A 23,030-nucleotide genomic window follows, 5' to 3' on the forward strand; every position below is an offset into this window, starting at 1 on the left:
TACTCCAGCATTTTGTGTCTACCTTCGATTTAAACTAGCAACTGTAGTTTTTTTTCCTAGTGTTTGAAGGGAGGTGGGCAGAAACAGTTTCCCTTTGCAAATTGACAGTTGTGGCTGTCACACACATTCTGCATCCACTTATTCAGGTGATACGTGGTACTCCCACAGCCCAAAGTTGCACAAATGTGCATGGCTTTGCCCAGTAACATATAAAACAAAATATATAATAAAGTCAATCATATGTTAAGTCAAATAGGGTCCTGTAAGCATGCCCATTACATACCGGTACAAGTTACAATGCAAACAAAAATTGGCATGGCTTTGCTCACTCACCGAAGCACAAAGCAATAAAACCGACAAAATCAACGTAGTTTTGTACAAATTAACCGTAAATACGCCTAGTTAATAGTTTTGAAAGCAGCATTTTGTTACCTCGAAGAAGCAAAACTGGAAAATACGGATGAAAAGCAGGTCTATACGCGCACCAGCTCAGCCGGCGAGAATGTTTAGCGCGAGTGACCTATGACCTGGGCATGCGCAGTTGAGATACCGAACTCGCGTTTTACCACCATACCTGCACAAGGGCGATTATTATCCCAATCCCAGGAATTTTCATCTGCTGAAATCAGGGATTTATTACGATCTTCCATCCCGCAGATATCCCTCCCAATGCTGAGCATTGCAGGATGCCCCTCCCCCCAACCCAGGGAATTATCCCCACCTGCACACGGGCAATTATTATTGCAATGCCAGAAATATCCATCCTTTCTAAATTAGGGATTGTTCCCTATCTCAATGTGGAATATCGCAAGATGCACCTCCCCTAAACCCAGGGAATTATCCCCCACCCACACACGGGCAATTTTGATCTCATTCCCAGTAATGAGCATCCTATGTAAATCAGGGATTGATTTATCCCAATGCTATCCCAATCCCAATGCTGAGCATTGCAAGATGCCCCTACTCCAACCCAGAGAATTACCCCCCCACCCACACACGGGCGATTATCCCAATCCCAGAAACTTGCAGCCTACCTGAATCAAGGATTGCCCCCAACCCCGATCCACAATCCCGTGATTTTCCTCCCAATGCTGAGAATTGCATTGCTGAGATCTTGTGTTTCTCCCACACTTCAAAGACGTGCAGGTTAATTAGCTTCTGTAAAATGGTAAATTGTCCTATCATGTAGTATAGTGCTAGTATACGGGGTGATCGCTGGTTGGCGCGGACTCAGTGGGCTGAAGGGCCTGTTTCTTCTCTGAATTCTAAAGTAAACTGTAAAGACAGCATCCGAGCAAAGGATGGATCCTGGGTCTCTGGGGCTGTGAGGCGGTGACTCTACAGTTGGACCACCGTGCTGTTCTTGAACTCTATATATGAGCTGTTGTGATGCGTTCTACCTTGGCTGACCTGCAGCTGCTGCCTGTGGTCTATTCTCAGTGCCCGCTCTCCAGGTGGGATCAGTCTGCCAACTCCATCTGACGCACGTGCAGCCATGTCCCAGGTGGCGGGTTTCCGAGTGGGCGCCGAGTTCTCGAGCTACAGCGAGCTGCACCGTGAGTACTGGCGCTACCAGAGGGACAGCTCCGTGCAGATGTGGACCAGGCACTCACGGACCATCAAGGCACAGCGGCGTCGGGCACCCAAGCGCCCGATGAACGACGCGCTGAACTTTGCCGAGATCGACTACGCGTGCATTCACGGCGGCAAGTTATTCAAGACCAAAGGATCCGGCAAACGGACAATCCAGAGGTGAGGAAATACTTGCAGGGGCGACACAGCGGCACAGTTGGTAGAGCCGCTGCCTCACAACGCCGGGGATCCCGGTTCCATCCTGACCACGGGTGCTCTCCGTGTGTGGAGTTTGCACGTCCTCTCTGTGACCAGCTGTGTTTCTTCTGTGGACTTCAGTTTCCTCCCGTATCCAAAACGTGCAGGTTTCTTGGTTAATTGGCGCTTTGTAAATCATCCCGAGTGTGTCGGGAGTGGATGACAAAGTGGGAGAACATGGAACATGGTCGACACCTGCTCCTGTTTCCTACCTTCTTATTTAAAGATGTTTTTATCCTTTTAAATTTAATAATATGTTTAGCCGAGTAGTTAGTTTTGTTTAGAGTTACATCATGGAAACAGGCCTTTCGGCCCATCGAGTCCACACCGACCACCAATCATCCATTCACACTAGTTCTATGTTATCCCACTTTCTCATCCACTCTCTACACACGAGGGGCAATTTACAAAAGCAAATTAACCCACAAACCTGCACGTCTTTAGAATGTGGAAGGAAACCACTTGGACAAAACCCTCGTGGTCACAGGGAGAACGTACAATCTCCACACAGACAGCACCCGTAGTCAGGATCGAACCTGAGTCTCCGGCGCTGTGAGGCAGCAGCTCCTCTGCTGCCCCTGTCTGGCTCTTTCTCTTTTTTTTCTCTGTCTCTCTCACCCCTCTTAATTTTTTTCTCTTTTTTGCACTCTTTGTTCATCTTTGATTGTGTGTGTATGTGCATCTCCCCACCTCTCTCCCCTGTCTCACCTCCACCTCTCCCTCTCTCCACCTCTCTCCCTCTCCCTCTCTCCATCTTCACCTCTCTACCTCTCTCCTCCTGTATCTTTCTACCTCTCTCTCTCTCTCTCTCTCTCTCTACCTCTCTCTCCTTCTCTCTCGCCCACCACTCATTTTCCCATGCCTACCCGCACCTACGACTCGCTGGGATTGTATAAAGTGGTAGAGTCGTCCTTCACAGAAATAGGCCCTTCGGTCCAACTTGCCCATGCTCATCAAGATGACCCATGTACACCAGTCCCACCTTTCCTATCCATGTACCTTTCCAAATGTCTTTTAAATGCTAGAGTACCTGCCTCAACTACCTCATCTGGAAGCTAGTTCCATTTACCACCACACTGTGCAGAAAAGGTTACCCCTTGTGTTCTTTTTAAATCTTTCCCCTCTCATGTTAAACTGTCCTCTGGATCTTGATTCCCCAATCCTGGATAAAAGATTTATGCATTCACCCTATCTATTCCACTTGTGACATACAATTTGCTGTGTTAACACAAGGGACACGGTATTATCCATGTTATCCCACTTTGCCATCCACTGCCTGCACACTTGGGACAATTGACAATTTGATAGTTTGTGTTTTATGGTTCAGAGACTGGATTGATATCCCAGTGGGGGAGTGTGATATTATCCCATTAAATCACACAGGGTCTTCCGCCTGCAATGACCATCAAGCACTCAGCTTGTTATGTACTATGTGTAGGAAGAAACTACAGATGCTGATTTACACTGAAGATAGACACAAAATGGTGAAGCAACTCAGCAGGTAGGGCAGCATCTCTGGAGAAAAATAATAGGTGACGTTTCGGTTTGACACCCGTCTTAAGACTGAGAGTCAGGGGGGAGGTAAACTAGAAGTTTCTCCCATTCTCGTCGTCCTATTAATTTCACTGTCGTCTTGCTTAGTTTCACTGTTTGTATCAACTTCTTATCACCTTCTCCACCGCCAACAATGGACCATTGTGGGCTCCACCTTTCCTTTATCATTGTTGCTGGCTTTGATTTGTTCTTTCATATCTTTCATTCATTTGTTCTTTGTAACCCTTCATCCCCCTAGTTCCCTCTCCTCTGACTCTCAGTCTGATAAAGGGTCCCAACCAGAAATGTCACCTACTCCTTTTCTCCAGAGATGCTGCCTGACCCGCTGAGTTACTCCAGTATTTTGTGTCCATTTCCTTTGTTATGCACTATGTTATCTTACACCAATCCTGCATGAATCACATTTTATTGCAGCTGTTGCTTCAAGTCCCCCCAGTTTGTGAAAGAGTTTATTATCAGTCAAAGGGCAGTCATTCAGCACACCATCTTGTCTTCCCACTCACACTGCTTCATGGCCAATGTCAATGGAATATTTCTGTTGGATTCTGTGATGATTGTAAAAGATAGCCATACACTGCTGGTCTGAATCATCCTACCACAACGAGAGAGCAGTCCTGAACTGTGATCTTCCTCATTGGTGACCCTCGGACTATCTTTCTTCGTACTTTACCTTGCACTAAATGTTATTCCTTTGTGATGTAAATCACTGTAAATGGCTCGATTGTAATCATGTATTGTCTTCCCACTGACTGGTTAGCATGCAACAAAGCTTTTCACTGTACATCGGTACACGTGACAATAAACTGAACTAAACAAAACTGAAGAAGGGTCTCAATCCGAAGGGTCACCTATTGCTTTTCTCCAGAGATGATGCACGACCCGCTGAGTTACTCCAGCATTTTGTGTCTATCGTTTGCTGGTCTTCACCCAGTTGGCTTACACACTGCCTCCCACTGTCTTTTTCAGAACCAACAAGATGAAGTGTCCCTGTGTCATTAAAGTCCGGCTTTCTGCGGATGGAAACAAGTTTGTGGTGAAAGAGATGAATGAATCGCATAACCACACGGTGCCGCAGGTAAAAGCAGAACACACACACCAGCCAGGTAGAGTTGTTGGATCTGCCACTGCTTCAGTTTGTCGGCTCAGTGTGTGTGTGTGTGTGTGTGTCTGTGTCTCTGTGTGGGGGGGGGGGCGGGGGTGGTGTCTGTGTGTGTGTCTGTGTCTCTGTGTGGGGGGGGGGTGTCTGTGTGTGTGTGTGTTGTCCCACCTTTCCACGTTTTCAAAGAGCATGCTACTAGTTCTGTACACGCTCGGTTCCAGCCTTGGATCCTGGGCGGTTGAATATCCTAGTTCAGTGATACAGCACAGAAACAGGCCCTTCGGCCCACCGAGTGCGCGCCGACCGGCGATCCCCCCACATTAACACTATCCTCCGCACACGGGACAATCTACACATACACCAAACCAAATAACCTCGACACCTGTACATATTTGGAGGGTGGGAGGAAACTGATGATCTCGGAGAAAACCCACACAGAGGGGAACGTAAAAACTCCACACAGACAGCACTCGTAGTCGGGATTGAACCCGGGTCTCCGGCGCTGCAAGCGCTGTAAGGCAGCAACTCTGCCGCTGCGCCACCATGCCGTCCAGAATATGTCCACGTAATTATTTATAAAGAGTTTATCAGAACTCTGTCTCTCTGCCCGTGTCTTTGCCTGTGAGAGAATGTTACCTGTGGCACCAACACATATCGTTGGGACTTAAAGCTGTAGGGTGCAATAAAATGGGATTTGTGCAGAATTGGTTCAAGAAAACATACTACATAGCAACAAAGATGGACACAACAAGCTGGAGTAACTCAGCGGGTCAAGCATCATCTCTGGAGAAAAGGAATAGGTGACGTTTCGGATCTTTCCCGGCTGGTCTGAAGAAGAGTCTCAACCCAAAATGTCACCTTTTTCTTTTCTCCAGAGATGTTGTCTGAACCGCTGAGTTGCTCCAGCTTTTTGTGTCTAGAATTGGCGTAAACTAGAATCTGCTGTTTAGTTTAGACATACAGCGTGTAAACAGGCCCTTCAGCCCATCGAGTCCAGGCTGACCAGCAATCCCTGCACATTAATGCTATCCTACACACATCAGGGACAACTTTCAATTTTAGCAAGCCAATTAGCCTATAAACCTGTACATCTTTAGAGTGTGGGAGGAAACCGCAGCTCCCGAAGAAAACCCACAGGGAGAACGTACAATCTCCGTACAGACAGCACCCGTAGTCAGGATCAAACCCGAGTCTCTGGCGCTGTAACACAGCAACTCTTCCGCTGCACCACCGTGCTGCCCCGACACATAGAACAGAACAAGATGGGTGCTTGATGGTCATTGCTGACAATGTAGGTGGAAGAGCCGGTGTGATTCTATGGGATGATATCACACTCCCCCACTGGGATATCAATCCAGACTCTGAACTCTGACAACTTTGGCATTGTTTAACAGAGTCAGACTGATACACTCAATATCACTAGTCATTTCCCTCACAGTAACAAGTTTTATTTACGTAGTTCTAACACACTAAAAATACCTCCCGCTTTCAGGGACATTATCAAAGTAATTGATGTGAACTGCCTTAGCAGGGATTCTGGAGATGACCTATAACTTAGGTGGAGTTGGTGGATTTCAAGGAATGTCTTATAATGGAGTTTAAGGAGGCAAGAGTGTCTGAGGGTGATCTGAGAGAAGTATATCTGTTCATGAGAGACATAGAATGGAGACTCTCGGACTATCTTTAATTGGACTTTACTGGACTTTATCTGATGCTAAACACTATTCCCTTCATCCTGTGTCTGTGGACTGTGGACGGCTTAGACACAAAAATCCGGAGGAACTCAGCAGGTCAGACAGCATCTCTGGAGAAAAGGAATAGGTGACGTTTCAGGTCAAGACCCTTCTTCATCTCTGGAGAAAAGGAATAGGTGACATTTCGGGTCAAGACCCTTCTTCAGACCAGAAAAGGAATAGGTGAAATTTCGGGTCGAGACCCATCTTCGGATTGATGCTTCCTGACCCGCTGAGTTACAGCAGCTTTTTGTATCTATCTTCGGTTTAAACCAGCATCTGCAGTTCCTTCCAACACATTTCGACTGTGGACGGATTGATTGTAATCATGGATAGTCGTTCCATGGACTGGTAGCATGCAACAAAAAAGCTTTTTGGTACACGTGACAAGAAACTAGACTAAACTAGATGGGGAATATGGTCCGATTGTTTTTCCCCATGGTAGTTGTGGAGGTGCAGAGACACAGAGGGAGAAAGTTCCAAATAGCTGCTAAAGGCAAAGTCAATTAGACAGGGGTTAAAATTCAGGAATGGGCTGGGGCAGAGTTAAAGAGATTTTGTATCATATATGTATGACTGAGATGTAAATGTAGAAGGTTGGTGAGTAAGTTTGCTAATGACACCAAAATTAGGAGTTGCAGACAGCGAGAAATGTTGTCTGTAGATATCAGAACGTAGACCAGCTGCAGAAAGGGGTGGAGAAATGGCAGATGGAGTTTAACCTGAGCAAGTGTGAGGTGATGCACTTTGACAGGTTAAATGCAAGGAGAGAGTATACAGTTAATGACATGACCATTAACAACATTGATGTGCAGAGGGATCTTGGAGTTCAAGTTCATAGCTCACTGAAGGAGGCAGCACAAGTCGATGGGGTGTGGAAGAAGGCCTCATAAGTGATAGGAGCAGAATTAGGCCATTCAGCCCCATCGTCTATTCCGCCTTTCAATCATGGCTGATCTATCTCTCCCTCCTAACCCCATTCTCTTGCCTTCTCCCCATAACCCCTGACACAAGCACTAATTAAGAATCCATCTATCTCTGCCATAAAAATATCCATTGACTTGGTCTCCACAGCCTTCTGTGGCAAAGAATTCCACCAATTCACCACCCTCTGACTAAAGAAATTCCTCCTCCTCTCCTTCCTAAAGGAACGTCCTTTAATTCTGAGGCTATGGCCTCTAGTCTGACACTCTCCCACTAGTGGAAACGTCCTCTCCATATCCACTCTATCCAAACGTTTCACAATTCGGTACGTTTCAATGAGGTCCCCCCTCATTCTTCTAAACACTAGCGAGTACAGGCCCAGTGCTGACAAACAATCATCATATGTTAACCAGTATGGGTGAAACGTGTGATGTGCTTGGATTCTGTGCTAGGGGCATTGAATATAAGAGTCAGCAAGTCATGATGCAGCTCTATCGCGCTTTTGTTAGACTGCATTTGGAGTATCACGTGCAGTTCCAGTCGCTCCATTACAGGAAAGATGTGGAGGCTTTGGAGAGGGTGCAGAGGAGGTTTATCAGAATGCCGCCTGGATTAGAGGGTTTCAGCTACAGGGGGAGGTTGGATAACCTTGGGTTATTTTCTCTGGAACGTCAGAGGTTGAGGGAAGACTCGATGGAAGTATATAAAGTTTTGAGAGGCACACATAAGGTGGGCAATCAGAGGCTTGTCCCCAGGGTGGAAATGTCCAGCACTAGAGGGCAGAGTGATATGGTGAGAGGGGGGAGGTTTAATGTGCGAGGCAAGATTTTTACACAGAGAGGGGTGGGGGCTGGGAATGCACTGCCAGTGATGGTGGTGGATGCAGATACGATAGTGGTGTTTAAGAGGCTTTGGGAAAGGCACATGGAAGTTCAGGGAATAGAGCGATATGTATCATGTACAGGGAGATGAGATCAGTTCAACTTGGCATCATGTTTGACACAGATAATGTAGGCTGGAGGGCCCATTCCTGTGCTGGTCTGTGTTCTAATATGGGATCTGAGTTTAGTTTACAGATACAGCATGGAAACATAGGCCTACCTAGTCCACGCTGATCATCGACCACCTGTGTGCACTGGTTCTATGTTGTCCTACTTTCTCATCCACTCCCGACATGCTCGGGGCAATTTACAGAGGACAATTGACCTCCAATCCGGATGAACTGACCCTAGGATCTTGTTTGTACCCCACAGGAAGAGGAGGAGAGGCTCCGGCATTGTTTAACAGAGTCAGACTGATACATCAATATCACTAGTCATTTCCCTCACAGTAACAAGTTTTATTTACGTAGTTCTAACACACTAAAAATACCTCCCGCTTTCAGGGACATTATCAAAGTAATTGATGTGAACTGCCTTAGCAGGGATTCTGGAGATGACCTATAACTTAGGTGGAGTTGGTGGATTTCAAGGAATGTCTTATAATGGGGTTTAAGGAGGCAAGAGTGTCTGAGGGTGATCTGAGAGAAGTATATCTGTTCATGAGAGGCATAGAATGGAGACTCTCGGACTATCTTTAATTGGACTTTACTGGACTTTATCTGATGCTAATCATTATTCCCTTTATCCTGTGTCTGTGGACTGTGGACGGCTTAGACACAAAAATCCGGAGGAACTCTGCAGGTCAGACAGCATCTCTGGAGAAAAGGAATACATGACGTTTCGGGGCAAGACCCCTCTTCAGACCAGAAAAGGAATAGGTGAAATTTCAGGTCGAGACCCATCTTCAGATTGATGCTTCCTGACCCGCTGAGTTACAGCAGCTTTTTGTATCTATCTTCGGTTTAAACCAGCATCTGCAGTTCCTTCCTGCACATTTCGACTGTGGACGGCTTGATTGTAATCATGAATAGTCGTTCCATGGACTGGTAGCATGCAACAAAAAAGCTTTTTGGTACACGTGACAAGAAACTAGACTAAACTAGATGGGGAATATGGTCCGATTGTTTTTAACCCATGGTAGTTGTGGAGGTGCAGAGACACAGAGGGAGAAAGTTCCAAATAGCTGCTGAAGGCAAAGTCAATTGGACAGGGATAAAAATTCAGGAATGGGCTGGGGCCAGAGTTAGAGAGATTTTGTATTATATATATATATATCTGACCGAGGCGTAAATGTAGATGGGTTGGTGAGTAAGTTTGCTAATGACACCAAAATTAGGAGTTGCAGACAACGAGAAATGCTGTCAGTAGATATCAGAACATAGACCAGCTGCAGAAAGGGGCGGAGAAATGGCAGATGGAGTTTAACCCGAGCAAGTGTGAGGTGATGCACTTTGACACGTTAAATGCAAGGAGAGAGTATACGTTTAATGGCATGACCATTAACAGCATTGATGTGCAGAGGGATCTTGGAGTTCAAGTTCATAGCTCACTGAAGGAGGCAGCACAAGTAGATAGGGTGGTGAAGAAGGCCTCATAAGTGACAGGAGCAGAATTAGGCCATTCAGCCCATCGTCTATTCCGCCATTCAATCACGGCTGATCTATCTCTCCCTCCTAACCCCATTCATCTGCCTTCTCCCCATAACCCCTGACACCAGCAATAATTAAGAATCCATCTATCTCTGCCATAAATATATCCACTGACTTAGTCTCCACAGCCTTCTGTGGCAAAGAATTCCACCAATTCACCACCCTCTGACTCAAGAAATTCCTCCTCTCCTTCCTAAAGGAATGTCCTTTAATTCTGAGGCTATGGCCTCTTGTCCGACACTCTTCCACTGGAGGAAGCATCCTCTCCACATTTATCCAAACGTTTCACTATTCGGTACGTTTCAATGAGGTCCCCTCTCATTCTTCTAAACTCTATCGAGTACAGGCCCAGTGCTGACAAACGATCATCATATGTTAACCAGTATGGGTGAAACGTGTGGTATGCTTGTCTTCTGTGCTAGGGGCATTAAATATAAGAGTCAGCAAGTCATGATGCAGCTCTATAGGGCTTTAGTTAGACTGCATTTGGAGTATTATTTGCAGTTCTAGTCGCTCCATTACAGGAAAGGTGTGGAGGCTTTGGAGAGGGTGCAGAGGAGGTTGACCAGAATGCTGCCTGGATTAGAGGGTTTCAGCTACAGGGGGAGGTTGAATAAACTTGGGTTATTTTCTCTGCAGCGTCAGAGGTTGAGGGAAGACTCGACGGAAGTATATAAAGTTAAGGTCGGCAATCAGAGGCTTGTGCCCAGGGTGGAAATGTCCAACATTAGACGACAGAGTGATATGGTGAGAGGGGGGAGGTTTAATGTGCGAGGCAAGATTTTTACACAGAGAGGGGTGGGGGCTGGGAATGCACTGCTAGAGATGGTGGTGGATGCAGATACGATAGGGGTGTTTAAGAGGCTTTGGGAAAGGCACATGGAAGTTCAGGGAATAGAGCGATATGGATCATGTACAGGGAGATGAGATCAGTTCAACTTGGCATCATGTTTGGCACAGATAATGCAGGCTGGAGGGCCCATTCCTGTGCTGTTCTGTGTTCTAATATGGGATCTGAGCTTAGTTTACAGATACAGCATGGAAACATAGGCCTACCTAGTCCACGCTGATCATCGACCACCTGTGTGCACTGGTTCTATGTTGTCCTACTTTCTCATCCACTCCCGACACGCTCGGGGCAATTTACAGAGGACAATTGACCTCCAAACCGGATGAACTGACCCTAGGACCTTGCTTGTACCCCACAGGAAGAGGAGGAGAGGCTCCGGCACCAAAGGCACTTTGTTACAGCGCTGCGCGTGGACCCCACTTCCATCGTCTCGCTGCGGAGTAATGGAGCGGGTGTCCAGGTGCAGCTGGGGGAGGTTGCCGGCAAGGTGCTCGCTGATGAGGATGCCCATAGCCCCACACGCAAGGAGAAATGGGACGAGTTCAAGACCAACAAAACCGACTTGGAGATGATGGTGCCCACACTGGCAGCCGTCAAGGGTAAGGTCATAAGGAATAGGAGTAGAATTAGGCCATTCGGCCCATCAGGTCTACTCCGTCATTCAATCATGGCTGATCTATCTCTCTCCCCTAACCCCATTCTCCTGCCTTCTCCCCATAACCTCTGACACCCGGACTGATCAAGAATCAAGGTAGGTGAAGGTCTCCTCACTTGTCCCAGGCCTAACCGGCTGCTCCAGGTTTGCACCACTCCCTCTCTTGTCCTGGGGTATCCTGCATCCTTCCTTCATTCCGGAATAATGCGGATCACCCCTTTATTGGGTTAACGTATGATGAGCATTTGATGGCTCTGGGCCTGTACTCGCTGGAGTTTAGAAGGATGAGGGGGGACCTCACTGAAACTTACCGAATAGTGAAAGGACCGGATAAAGTGGATGTGGCGAGGATGTTTCCACTAGTGGGAGAGTGATGGAACAGAGGGTGCAGCCTCACAATAAAAGGACGTTCCTTTAGAAAGGAGATGAGAAGGAATTTCTTTAGTCAGAGGGTGATGGATCTGTGGAAATCATTGCCACAGATGGCTGTGGAGGCCAAGTCTGTGGCTATTTATAAAGCAGAGATTGACAGGTTCTTCATTCGTTAGGGTGGCAAATGGGGTTGAGAGGGAAAGATAGATCAGCCATGATTCCTAGACTCTCCCACGAGTGGAAAGATCCTTTCCACATGCACTCTATCCCGGCATTTCACTATCTGGTAAGTTTCAACGAGGCCCCTCCTCATCGTTCTAAACTCCAGCGAGTACAGGCCCAGTGCCGTCAAACACTGATCAGATGTTAACCCAGACATTCCTGGTATCATTCTGGTAAACCTCCTCTGGACCCTCTCCACCGCCAGCACACCCTTCCTTAGACATGGGGCCAGGACTGCTCCCAATACTTCAAATAAATGGATGAGGATTGGGTGTGGATCCTCCTTCCCCCATCTCATGATAGTGCACTGTCTTGTCACTAGATCGCTCCCTCCTCTCCCCTGGGATAGTCAATGACTTTTACACTTCAGAGATACAGCGCGGAAACTGGCCGTTCGGCCCACCGAGTTGGTGCTGACCAGCGATGGTCCTGTATGCTAACTTACACACACAAGGGGCCATTTCTTATTACAACTTACTGAAACCAAGTAACCTACAATACTGCAAGTCTTTGGAGTGTGGGCGGAAACCGAAACACCCGGAGAAAACCCATGAACGTACAAACTCCGTACAGACCGCACCCACAGTCAGGATGGAACCCGGGTCTGTAGCGCTGTAAGGCAGCAACTCTACAGCTGTGTCCCCAATACTTTCTCATGGGATCGCTCTTGGATCGTGCCACGCACTCTTCAGATGACTCTTCCCTCCTGTAACCCCACCCAGGCTGCATCTGCAGTTCCTTCCTCCACCTGTCACTTGCAACGCTTTGTCCTGCCCCATCTCTCTTCCAGCTTTCTTCCTCCTCCTCCCCCACCCCCGACTTGCCACAATTAGTTGAAGAAGGGTCCCGACCTGAAATATCACGTATCCATGTTTTCCAGACATGTGTGGGAAAGAACTGCAGATGCTTGTTTACACTGGAGATGGACACAAAATGCTGCAGTAACTCAGCGGGTCAGGCAGCATCTCTGGAGAAAAAGAATCGGAGACATTTCAGGTCAAGACTCTTACTCAGACCGAGAGTCAGGGGCGAGGGGAAACTTTGTCTTTTGTCATGAACCAGCATCTGCAGATCCTTGTTTCTCCAGAGTTTGATCGAGCTGCATCTTGACTATCTGACTCTTGTACTCAGTGCACCGACCGATGAAGGCAAACGTACCTCACCACTGCCACTGTGCGTTACCAGTGCTTTGTTCAGAATCCATTTCAGAATCAGAGTCAATTTATCGGCCTAGTTTGTACACATACAAGGAATTTGACTTGGTGCTTTACGACATGTGGTAAAAACACGAGACAGCAAACAATTAAAAAACATTATAATTAAACAATGTAAAAATAAAGTGCAAGAGTAATGTGGCAGATTTGCTAAACATTGCACGTGTAAATATCTAAAATGCACTTGGAGAGTTCATAATTGTTTGGCTTACAGACCAGAATGTAGTGGTGTAGAGTGGTTGTTAACTAGACCTACCACTCGTGGGAAGAGGCTGTTTTTGTGTCTGGATGTGCCCAGAGAGGAGGGCTTCATGAGAGAGTTAGATATACAGTGCATTCAGAAAGTATTCACACCCCTTCACTTTTTCCACATTTTGTTACATTACAGCCTTATTTTAAAATGGATTGATTATTTTTTTAATCATCAATCTACACACAATACCCCATAATAAAAAAGTGAAAACAGGTGTTTAGAAATTTTTGCAAAGTAATTAAAAAGAAATAACTGATATCATATTTACAAATGTATTCAGACCCTTTACTCAGTACTTTGTTGAAGCACCTTTGGCAGTGATTACAGCCTCAAGTCTTCTTGGGTATGACGCTACAAGCTTGGCACACCTGTATTTGGGTAATTTCTCCCATTCTTCTCTCAAGCTCTGTCAGGTTGGATGGGGAGTGTCGATGCACAGCTATTTTCAGGTCCCTCCAGAGATGTCCGGGTTCAAGTCCGGGTTCTGGCTGGGCCACTCAAGGACATTCACAGACTTGTCATGAAGCCACTCCTGCGTTGTCTTGGCTGTGTGCTTGGGGTCATTGTCCTGTTGGAAGGTGAACCTCCTCCCCAGTCTGAGGTCCAGAATGCTCTGGAGCAGGTTTTCATCAAGGATCTCTCTTTACTTTGCTCTGTTCATTTTTCCCTTGATCCTGACTAGTGTCCCAGTTCCTGCCGCTGAAAAACATCCCCACAACATGATGCTGCCACCACCATGCCTCACCGTAGGTATGGTATTCGCCAGGTGATGAGCAATGCCTGGCTTCCCCCAAACGTGACGTTTGGCATTCAGGCCAAAGAGTTCAATCTTGGTTTCATCAGACAAGAGAATCTTATCTCTCATGGTCAGTGAGTCCTTTAGGTGCCTTTTGGCAAACTCCAAGCGGGCCATCATGTGCCTTTTACTGAGGAATGGCTTCCGTCTGGCCACTCTACCATAAAGGCCTGACTGGTGGAGTCCTGCAGATAAAGTTGGCCTTCTGGAAGTTTCTCCCATCTTCACAGAGGACCTCTGGAGCTATGTCAGTGATCATCGGGTTCTTGGTCACCTCCCTGACCAAGGCCCTTCTCCCCTGATTGCTCAGTTTGGCCGAGTGGCCAGCTCTATGAAGAATCCTGGTGGTTCCAAAGTTTTTCCATTTAAGAATGATGGAGGCCACTGTGCTCTTCGGGACCTGCAATGCTGCAGAAAGTGTTTTCTACCCTTCCCCATATCTGTATCTCGACACAATCCTGTCTCGGAGATCTACGGACAATTCCTTCTTCTTCATGTCTTGGTTTTTGCTGTGACATGCACTGTCAACTGTGGGACCTTATATAGATAGGTGTGTGCATTTTCAAATCATGTCTAATCAATTTAATTTACCACTGGTGGACTCCAATCAAGTTGTAGAAACATCTCAAGGATAATGAATGGAAACAAAATGAACCTCAGCTCAATTTTGAGCATCATAGCAAAGGTTTGAATACTTATGTAAATGTGATATTTCAGCTATTTCTTTTAAATTACTTTGCAAAAGTTTCTAAACACCTGTTTTCGCTTCTTCATTCTGGGGTATTGCGTGTAGATTGACGATTTTAAAAAAAAGAATTTAATTCATTTTAAAATAAGGCTGTAATGTAACAAAATGTGGAAAAGGTGAAGGGGTCAGAATACTTTCTGAATGCACTGTAGGTCTTAGGGCTGATGGAATCAAGGGATATGGGGAGAAAGCCAGAACAGGGTACTGATTCTGGATGATCAGCCATGATCATATTGAATGGCGGTACTGGCTCGAAGGGCCGAATGGCCTACTCCTGCACCTATTTTCTGTGTTTCTACTTCAAAGAGTTTGTGGCCAGGGTGAGAGTGGGTCAGTCCCTTGTTCTGCCTGTTCTTGTCATATGAGGAAAGACTGGGGATGTATTCACTGGAGTTTAGAAGGACGAGAGGGGATCTTAAAGAGACGTATAAGATTGTAAAAGGACTGAACAAGCTAGATGCAGGAAAAATGTTCCCAATTTTGGGGGAGTCCAGAACCAGGGGACACAGTGTAAGAATAAAGGGGAGGCCATTTAAAACTGAGGTGAGAAGACACTTTTTCACCCAGAGAGTTATGAATTTGTGGAATTCTCTGCCACAGAAGGCAGTGGAGGCCAATTCACTGGATGAATTTAAAAGAGAGTTAGATAGAGCTCTAGGCGCTAGTGGTATCAAGGGATATGGGGGGAAGGCAGGAACCGGTTACTGATTGTGGATGATCAGGCATGATCACATTGAATAGCGGTGCTGGTTCGAAGGGCCAAATGGCCTCCTCCTGCACCTATTTTCTGTGTTTCTATAACTCTTGTCTGCGTTTGCTTACAGACGGCACGGTGGTGGTGGTGGTGAACAAGGCCAACGTGTTGCAGGCCATCTACTACCAGGACGGCCGCATGAAGCAGACCTTCGAGAGGTTCCTCGAGGTGCTGCTGGTGGGCGCCACCTACAGCTGGGCGGGCCTGTGGCTGCCCACCTACCTGCTGCTGGCCATCGACGGCAACGGGGAGAGCGAGCTGGCGTGCCTGTGGTTCCTGCAGAGCGAGGAGCGCGAGACCGTCCGGCAGCTTCTGCGCATCTTCAGGCAGAAGAACCCGGCGGCGGAGGGAACGCGGGCGGTGGTGGTCGGCGGCCAGGCGTGTGACGGGGAGCTGGTGACCGACGTGCTGCCCCACTGCAAGCCGCTGGCCTGCCTCGCCCACACCCTCAGCGTCTTCCAGGACCACGTGACCGCCGAGAAGCTGCACGTGACCGCCGGGCAACAGTAAGCACTGGCACCGCCATTCCCTCGTGGGGCCGGAGCGGAGCGGGCGGGTGGGGGGCCCAAATATTCCTCCTCCTGTCAGATTGTGTTGGTTTGGTAAAGTTGTGACTCTCATCCCTCTGCACAATCCAGTCTACCCATGTCCCATCTCCTCCACTCTCTGCCCTCTCTCTCTTTCTTCTTTCCTTCTATCTTACCCGCTCCTCCTTCCCTTCCTTCTTTCTCCTCCTCCTTCCTCCATCTCCCTCTTCTCCTCCGCCCCTTCTCTCCTTTCCCCCACTCCTGTTTCTTCCTCCTCCTCCTCACCCACTCCACCCCTCCTTCACCCACTCCACCCCTCCTTCACCCACTCCTCCCCTCCTTCACCCACTCCTCTCCTCCTTCACCCTTCCTCTCCTCCTTCCCGTCCTCCCCTCTTCCCCCTACTCTCCTCCTCCCCCCTCCTCTCCTTCCCTCTACTCTCCTCCTTTCCCCTCTCCTCCACCATCGGGCAACAATAAGCTCTGGCATCGTGATTCCGTCGTGGGACCGGAGCGGGCGGGGGAGGGGGAGGTTGGGTTTTCCCAAATATTCCTCCTTCTGTCACGGCGTGGGTCAGATAAGGGTGCGACTCATTCCGCAACATGGTCTGTACAATCCAGTCTACCCCTGCCCCACTCTCCCTCTTCCTTTCCACCCTCCTCTCCCCCTTTGCCTGCTCCTTCCCCTTTTGCCCCTCCTCTCCCCTTTCTGTAGATGGGGCATCTGGTCAGCATTAGATGGGGCATCTGGTCAGCATTAGATGGGGCATCTTGGTCAGCATTAGATGGGGCATGTTGGTCAGCAAGGACGAGTTGGGCCGAGAGGCCTATTTCCGTGCTGTTTGACTCCACTGTTCAGTAGTCATTGAGGAGGTCACTTTATTTTTCGTAGTGAAAGAAACGGTGGAGTTTTTCTTGTAGCCGCTGGGGACTGTTGAGTTGAGAGTTTGGTTTAGTTTCGGAAATACAGATTGGAAACGGGCCCTTTGCCCCACTGAGTCCAGCCCGACCATTAATCACCCGTTCACACCAAAGATACTAGAGGAACAAGATAGACCACTCGACGTTAAAAAGCATAGAAGGACATGGCGCCATTTTAGTGGGCAGAAAATTGCAGAAACATTTTAAAAGAAAAAATAACAAAAATGTATGAATTGATAGATGAGTTATTTTCTGCATTTTAATGGTATCATCACACATACTGTTCCCCCAAAACACTGATTACACTGCGAGAGGCAGAACGAACGGCGGGTTTTGCTTACTAAAATGTCGGATGTTCCGCTCCTTTACACACTACACTTCAGTATAGGCGATTCCAACGGAGTGGTCCATCTTGTTCCTCTAGTATCTTTGGTTCACACTAGTTCTGGGTGACACACGGGACAATTTACAGAGGCCAATTAACGTACAAACCTGCACGTCTTTGGAACTTGGGGGGAACCCGGAGAACCCGGAGGAAACCCACATGGTCACAGGGAGAACGTACAAACTCCACACAGACAATGCCTGTAGACAGGATGGATCCTGGGACTGGCACTGTAAGGCAGCAACTCTACCGCTACGCCACCGTGCTGCACCGGGAGGTTCCTCACCTTGTCTCCTCTTCCCTTTCTTCCCGCCAGGAGCCAGCTGCTGCAGATCCTGCACAGTATGTGTTACGCCACGTCCACTGAGGACTACGACCTGCTGTACCGCCAGCTGCTGGACTCCAACGCGGAGAGCGCCGTCGACTACTTCCACAAGACGTGGCACGGGTCCCGCCGCCAGTGGGTGGAGGGCTTCAAGCACGAGAACGAGAGCTACCTCACCAGCACCCTCCAGCGGGTGCAGGTGATGAGCCAGAGGCTGGCGGCCGCGGTCGAGGACTTCTCCAACGTGACCTCCTTCACCCGGGACCTCCTGAAGGCCGTGGACACGGTGCGGGCCGAGTGCGACCAGCGAGTGTTGCAGAGTGAGCCCCCCGCAGGGCCAGAGGACAACTCCGCAGAGTCTTCCTACCGGGCGCTGCTCACCGACTTCGCCTTCCGCCGGGTGCGGACGGAGCTGCAGGAAGCAGAGTCGGTCTCCTTTCTCAGCGTGGAGGCCGAGAGGGCCTGGCCCGTGTGCCGGCGCCGGGCCCTGGTGACGGACCAGGCCAGCTGCCAGTGTGCCTTCCGCACCTCCATGAGGCTCCCCTGCCGGCACGTCCTGGCTCTCCGGCGGCTGCTGGGCTCCGACCTCTTTGAGCCCTCACTCTGCGCCGCTCGCTGGACGCAGGAGCACTTCCTCGGCGGTCAGCTCCCGCCCGCGTCGCCGAGGGATCGGGCCAAGGTGCAGCAGGAGCGATACCGCCAGGCCCTCAAGGTAGCTCGCAAACTCTCCTCCCTCGCCGCCCGGTGTCCGGCCGAAGACTTTGGCAGGTGCCTGGTGGTCATGACGGCCGTCACCGACATCTGGGCCAGAGGTGGCCAGGTGCAAGTCACCGAAACCAATGGTTTGTAGCGACGCAGTCTCAGAGAGAGTGAAGCAACGACACACAAAACATGGAGCAGCACAGCACAAGGACAGGCCCTTCAGCACACAATGAACATGATGCCAAGACCATCGCTTATCTACCTGCATATCATCCATACCTCCCCATTCCTTGCATATCCATGTGCCTATCTACTGCCTCGTAAACTCCATTATCACATCTACCTCTACAGCCACATATGGTTCATAAGATCATGTGACAGGAGTAGGATTAGGCAATTTGTCCCATCAAGTCTACTCCGCCATTCAATCATGGCTGATTCATCTCTCCCTCACCCCATTCTCCTGCCTTCTCCCCATAACAGAGAAACATAGAAAATTAGTGCAAGAGCAGACCATTCGGCCCTTCGAGCCTGTACGCACCGCCATTCAATGTGATCATGGTTGATCATCCACAATCTCCCCCGTTCCTGCCTTCTCCCCATATCCCTTGATTCCACTAGCCCTAAGAGCCCTATCTGACTCTCTTTTGAATGCATCCAGTGAATCGGCCTCTACTGCCTTCTGATGCAGAGAATTCCACAAATTCACAACTCTGGGTGAAGAAGTTTTTCCCTCATCTCAGTTCTAAATGGCCTAGCTCTCATTCTAAAATTGTGGCCCCTGTTTCTGGACTCCCCCAACATCGGGAGCATCTAGCTTGTCCAATGTCTTGGCTGCCCGCCACTGTATGTTTCTTTTCTTTTTTCCTAATCAGATGTGCAGCACTTTGGTCAACGTGGGTTGTTTTTAAATGTGCTATACAAATAAAATTGACTTGACTTGACTTGACTTGACTTAATAATCTTATATGTTTCTATAAGATCTGCTCTGATCCTAAATTCCTGTGAATACAAGCCCATTTGTTCCATTCTTGCGTCATATGACAGTCCCGCCATCCTGGGAATTAACCTCGTGAACCTACGCTGCTCTCCCTCAATAGCAAGAATGTCCTTCCTCAAATTTGGAGACCATAACTGCACACAATATCCAGCTATGGCCTCACCAGGGCCCTGTACAACTGCAGAAGGACCTCTTTGCTCCTCTACTCAAATCCTCTTGCTGTACCTGCATGCTTACTGTCAGTGACTGATGTACAAGGACACACACATCTCGTTTCACTTCCCCTTTTCCTAATCTGGTACCATTCAGATTATAATCTGCCTTGTCCTTGGCACCAAAGTGGATAACCTCACATTTATCTACATTATACTGCATCTGTCATACATTGCTCACTCACCCAACCTACCCAAGTCACCCTGCATCCTCATAGCCTCTTCACAGTTTACTCTGCCACCCTGCTTTGTGTCATCTGTAAATTTGCTTATGTTACTTTTAATTCCTTCATCTAAATCATGAAAATATATTGTAAATAGCTGCGGTCACAGGACCAAGCCTTGCGGCACCCCACTAGTCGCTGCCTGCCATTCTGAAAAGGACCCATTAATTCCTACCCTTTGTTTCCTGTCTACCAACCAATTTTCGATCCATGTCAATATCATACCCCCAATACCATGTGCTCTAATTTTGCCCACTAATCTCCTGTGTGGGACCTTATCAAAGGCTTTCTGAACGTCCAGATACACTACATTTGCTGGCTCTCCTTTATCCATTTTACTTGTTACATCCTCAAAAAATTCCAGAAGATTAGTCAAACAAGATTTCCCCTTCATAAATCCATGCTGACTTGGACTGATCCTGTTACTGCTCTCCAAATGCACCGTTATTACATCTTTAATAATTGACTACAGCAACTTCCCCACCACCGATGTCAGGCTAACTGGTCTATAATCCCCTGTTTTCTCTCTCTCTCCTTTATTAAAAAGTGGGATAACATTAGCTACCTTCCAATCCACAGGAACTGATCCAGAATCAATGGAACATTGTAAAATGATCACCAATGCATCCACGATTTCTAGAGCCACCTCCTTGACTACCCTGGGATGCAGACCAGGCCCTGGGGATTTATCAGCCTTCAGTCCCATCAGTCTTCCCAACACGATTCCTGACTGATGTGAATTTCCTTCAGTTTCTCCGTCACCCTAGATCCTCTGTACCCTAGTACTTCTGGGAGATTATTTGTGTCTTTCTTAGTGAATAAAGAACCAAAGTGCCTTTTCAACTCGTCTGCCATTTTCTTGCTCCCCATAATAAATTCACCTGTTTCTGTCTTTAAGGGACCCACATTTGTCTTCACTAATCTCTTCCTCTTCACATACCTAAAGATGCTTTTACTATCCTCCTTTATATTCTTGGCTAGCTTACCTTCGTACTTTATCTTTTCTCCCAATATTGCCTTTTTAGTTACCTTCTGTTCTTTAAAAGTCACCCAATCCTCTGGCTTCCCGCTCATCTTTGCTATGTTACTCCCCTTAGAATCTTTCTTCCTCTTTGGAATGAAATGATCCTGCATCTTCTGGATTATTCCCAGAAATTCCTGCCATTGCTGTTCCACCATCATCCCTGCTAGGGACCCTTTCCAGTCAACTTTGGCCAGCTCCTCCCTCATGCCTTCAATGTCCCCTTTGTTCAACTGCAACACTGACACGTCTGATTTTACCCTCTCAAATGGCAGACTAAAACATATTATGGTCACTACCTCCTAATGGTTCCTTTATCTTGAGTTACCTTATGAAATCCGGTACATTACACAACACTAAATCCAGAATTGCCTTCTCCCTGGTGGGCTCCAGTTCAAGCTGCTCTAAGAATCCATCTCGGAGGCACAGTACAAACTCCCTTTCTTAGGGTCCAGTACCAACCTGATTTTCGCAGTCTACCTCTGACACCCGCAGTAATCAAGAATCTATCTATCTCTGCTTTAAATATATTCACTGCTTTGCCTCCACAGCCTTCTGTGGCCAAGAATTCCACAGATTCACCACCCTTGCATAGTCCAGGCACTCAGTACCTTCTGTGTAAAGTGACAACGAGAAAAACAACTTGCCTCGCACATCTCCTTGAAACTTTGCCCCTCTCACCATTTTATCTATCAGAAGATTACCTTTCCACTGATAGACAGGCCCTCTGATACTTATTGACCAAAGATAGACACGAAATGCTGGAGTAACTCAGTGGGACTTACCGAGCCCTCTATCATGATTTATTACTGAATGTTTCCTCAAATATTGTTTACCGTTTTGCACCATGTGCACTCTGGGCACATTACTGTGTGCGTCCCCCAATAATTTATTACTGTCTGTTTCCCTCTCAGCTGTGCCCCCTCCAACATCACTCACTAATTGTGTTCCTTTGTTTTCAGTGACTGGTGCAACAGAGCAAGAATTGTCGTCTCCAGCCACCGAGGCAAGTTGAAGATGTGCGTAAGAACTGATTTCATATCTGACTGACTGACAGACAATGAGAGCCGCTTACAGTCACAGTGATTCACCGCGATCCCAGGAATCAGGATCTGAAGTTGCTTTCTCTTCATATGTGTGTGTTACGCTTGTGTGGCTGAGTGTGTGTGTACACAGATGCACCAAATGAACACTGCCACACATCGATCACCAATGATAGTGAACTGTCAGTCCTGTGTGTGTTACATGCGTGTGTGTACGGATGCATCCAACATACGTGTGTGACCGTGTGTGCCCATGTTTATATATAGTCAGCCCTGCGTGCATTTTCCATGTGCGTGTACATGTATGTGCGTGTGTGTGTATATTACGTGTGTATACAGATGTATCCAATGAACGCTGCCATACACCGATCACCTTTGATAGTGAACTGTCGGTCGGCCCTGTGTGCGTTATGGATTTGTGTGTACATGTATGAACGTGTGTTCGCGTGCAGATGTGTGTGTATGTGCACGTGTGTGTGTCGGCCCTGTGTGTATGTATAGATGCATCCAATGAAGACTGACATACACCGAACTGTCGGTCGGCCTCTGATTGAGCTTTGAAGCTGAATTAGTTTGTGGACTGTCGCGTTCAATGAATTTCAACATTTTTTTCCTGGAAGTGATTTTAATGGTTTTCTTCAACGGAACCTGGGTCGGGTTCTGACATTACGTGGGATCATGACATCCATTCAGTAGGAATTTTAAGCATCAAACAGTATGTGGTATACTTGTGCATATTAAAAGCAAAAGTTGACTTGACTTGCAAAAGCCCGTTTCAGTTTAATTTATTGTCACGTATACACCATATCGAGGTACAGGGAAAAGCTCTTTGTTGCATGCTAACCATTCAGCAAAAAGGCAATACATAATTACAATCAATTCATCGACAGTGTGTACAGATTTAACAGTGTGGAGCGATTGTAATGTGTGTTTGTAGATCTGCTTCTGTGGCTATCACGCAAATAGTAGCCTGTGTTGGGCGCAGTCTTGGAAGCATTCCCAACCGCACCAACCTGACCCAAAGTAACTAACAGTACCATGGATATGGTTCTCCTTCCCTCTACACACTCCACAATCACTTTCGTACAGTTATAATGCACTTTGGCCCAATCCGTCCATGCCGACCAAAATACCTCA

General features: G+C 47.7%; 1 protein-coding gene across 1 annotated transcript; it reads left to right on the forward strand.

Moving 5' to 3' along the window:
- The first annotated feature begins 555 nt into the window (after positions 1-555).
- Positions 556-22,698, forward strand: LOC144602765 (zinc finger SWIM domain-containing protein 1-like). The gene is made up of 6 exons (XM_078415900.1): positions 556-1,752; positions 4,351-4,459; positions 10,879-11,119; positions 15,605-16,040; positions 17,683-18,533; positions 21,813-22,698. The coding sequence occupies exons 1-6, from the start codon at positions 1,496-1,498 to the stop codon at positions 21,863-21,865; spliced, it is 1,947 nt and encodes a 648-aa protein (XP_078272026.1). The 5' UTR covers positions 556-1,495; the 3' UTR covers positions 21,866-22,698.
- The last annotated feature ends 332 nt before the right edge of the window (positions 22,699-23,030 follow it).

The sequence above is a fragment of the Rhinoraja longicauda genome, chromosome 19, assembly GCF_053455715.1.
Source record: "Rhinoraja longicauda isolate Sanriku21f chromosome 19, sRhiLon1.1, whole genome shotgun sequence".
Lineage (NCBI taxonomy): Eukaryota > Metazoa > Chordata > Chondrichthyes > Rajiformes > Arhynchobatidae > Rhinoraja > Rhinoraja longicauda.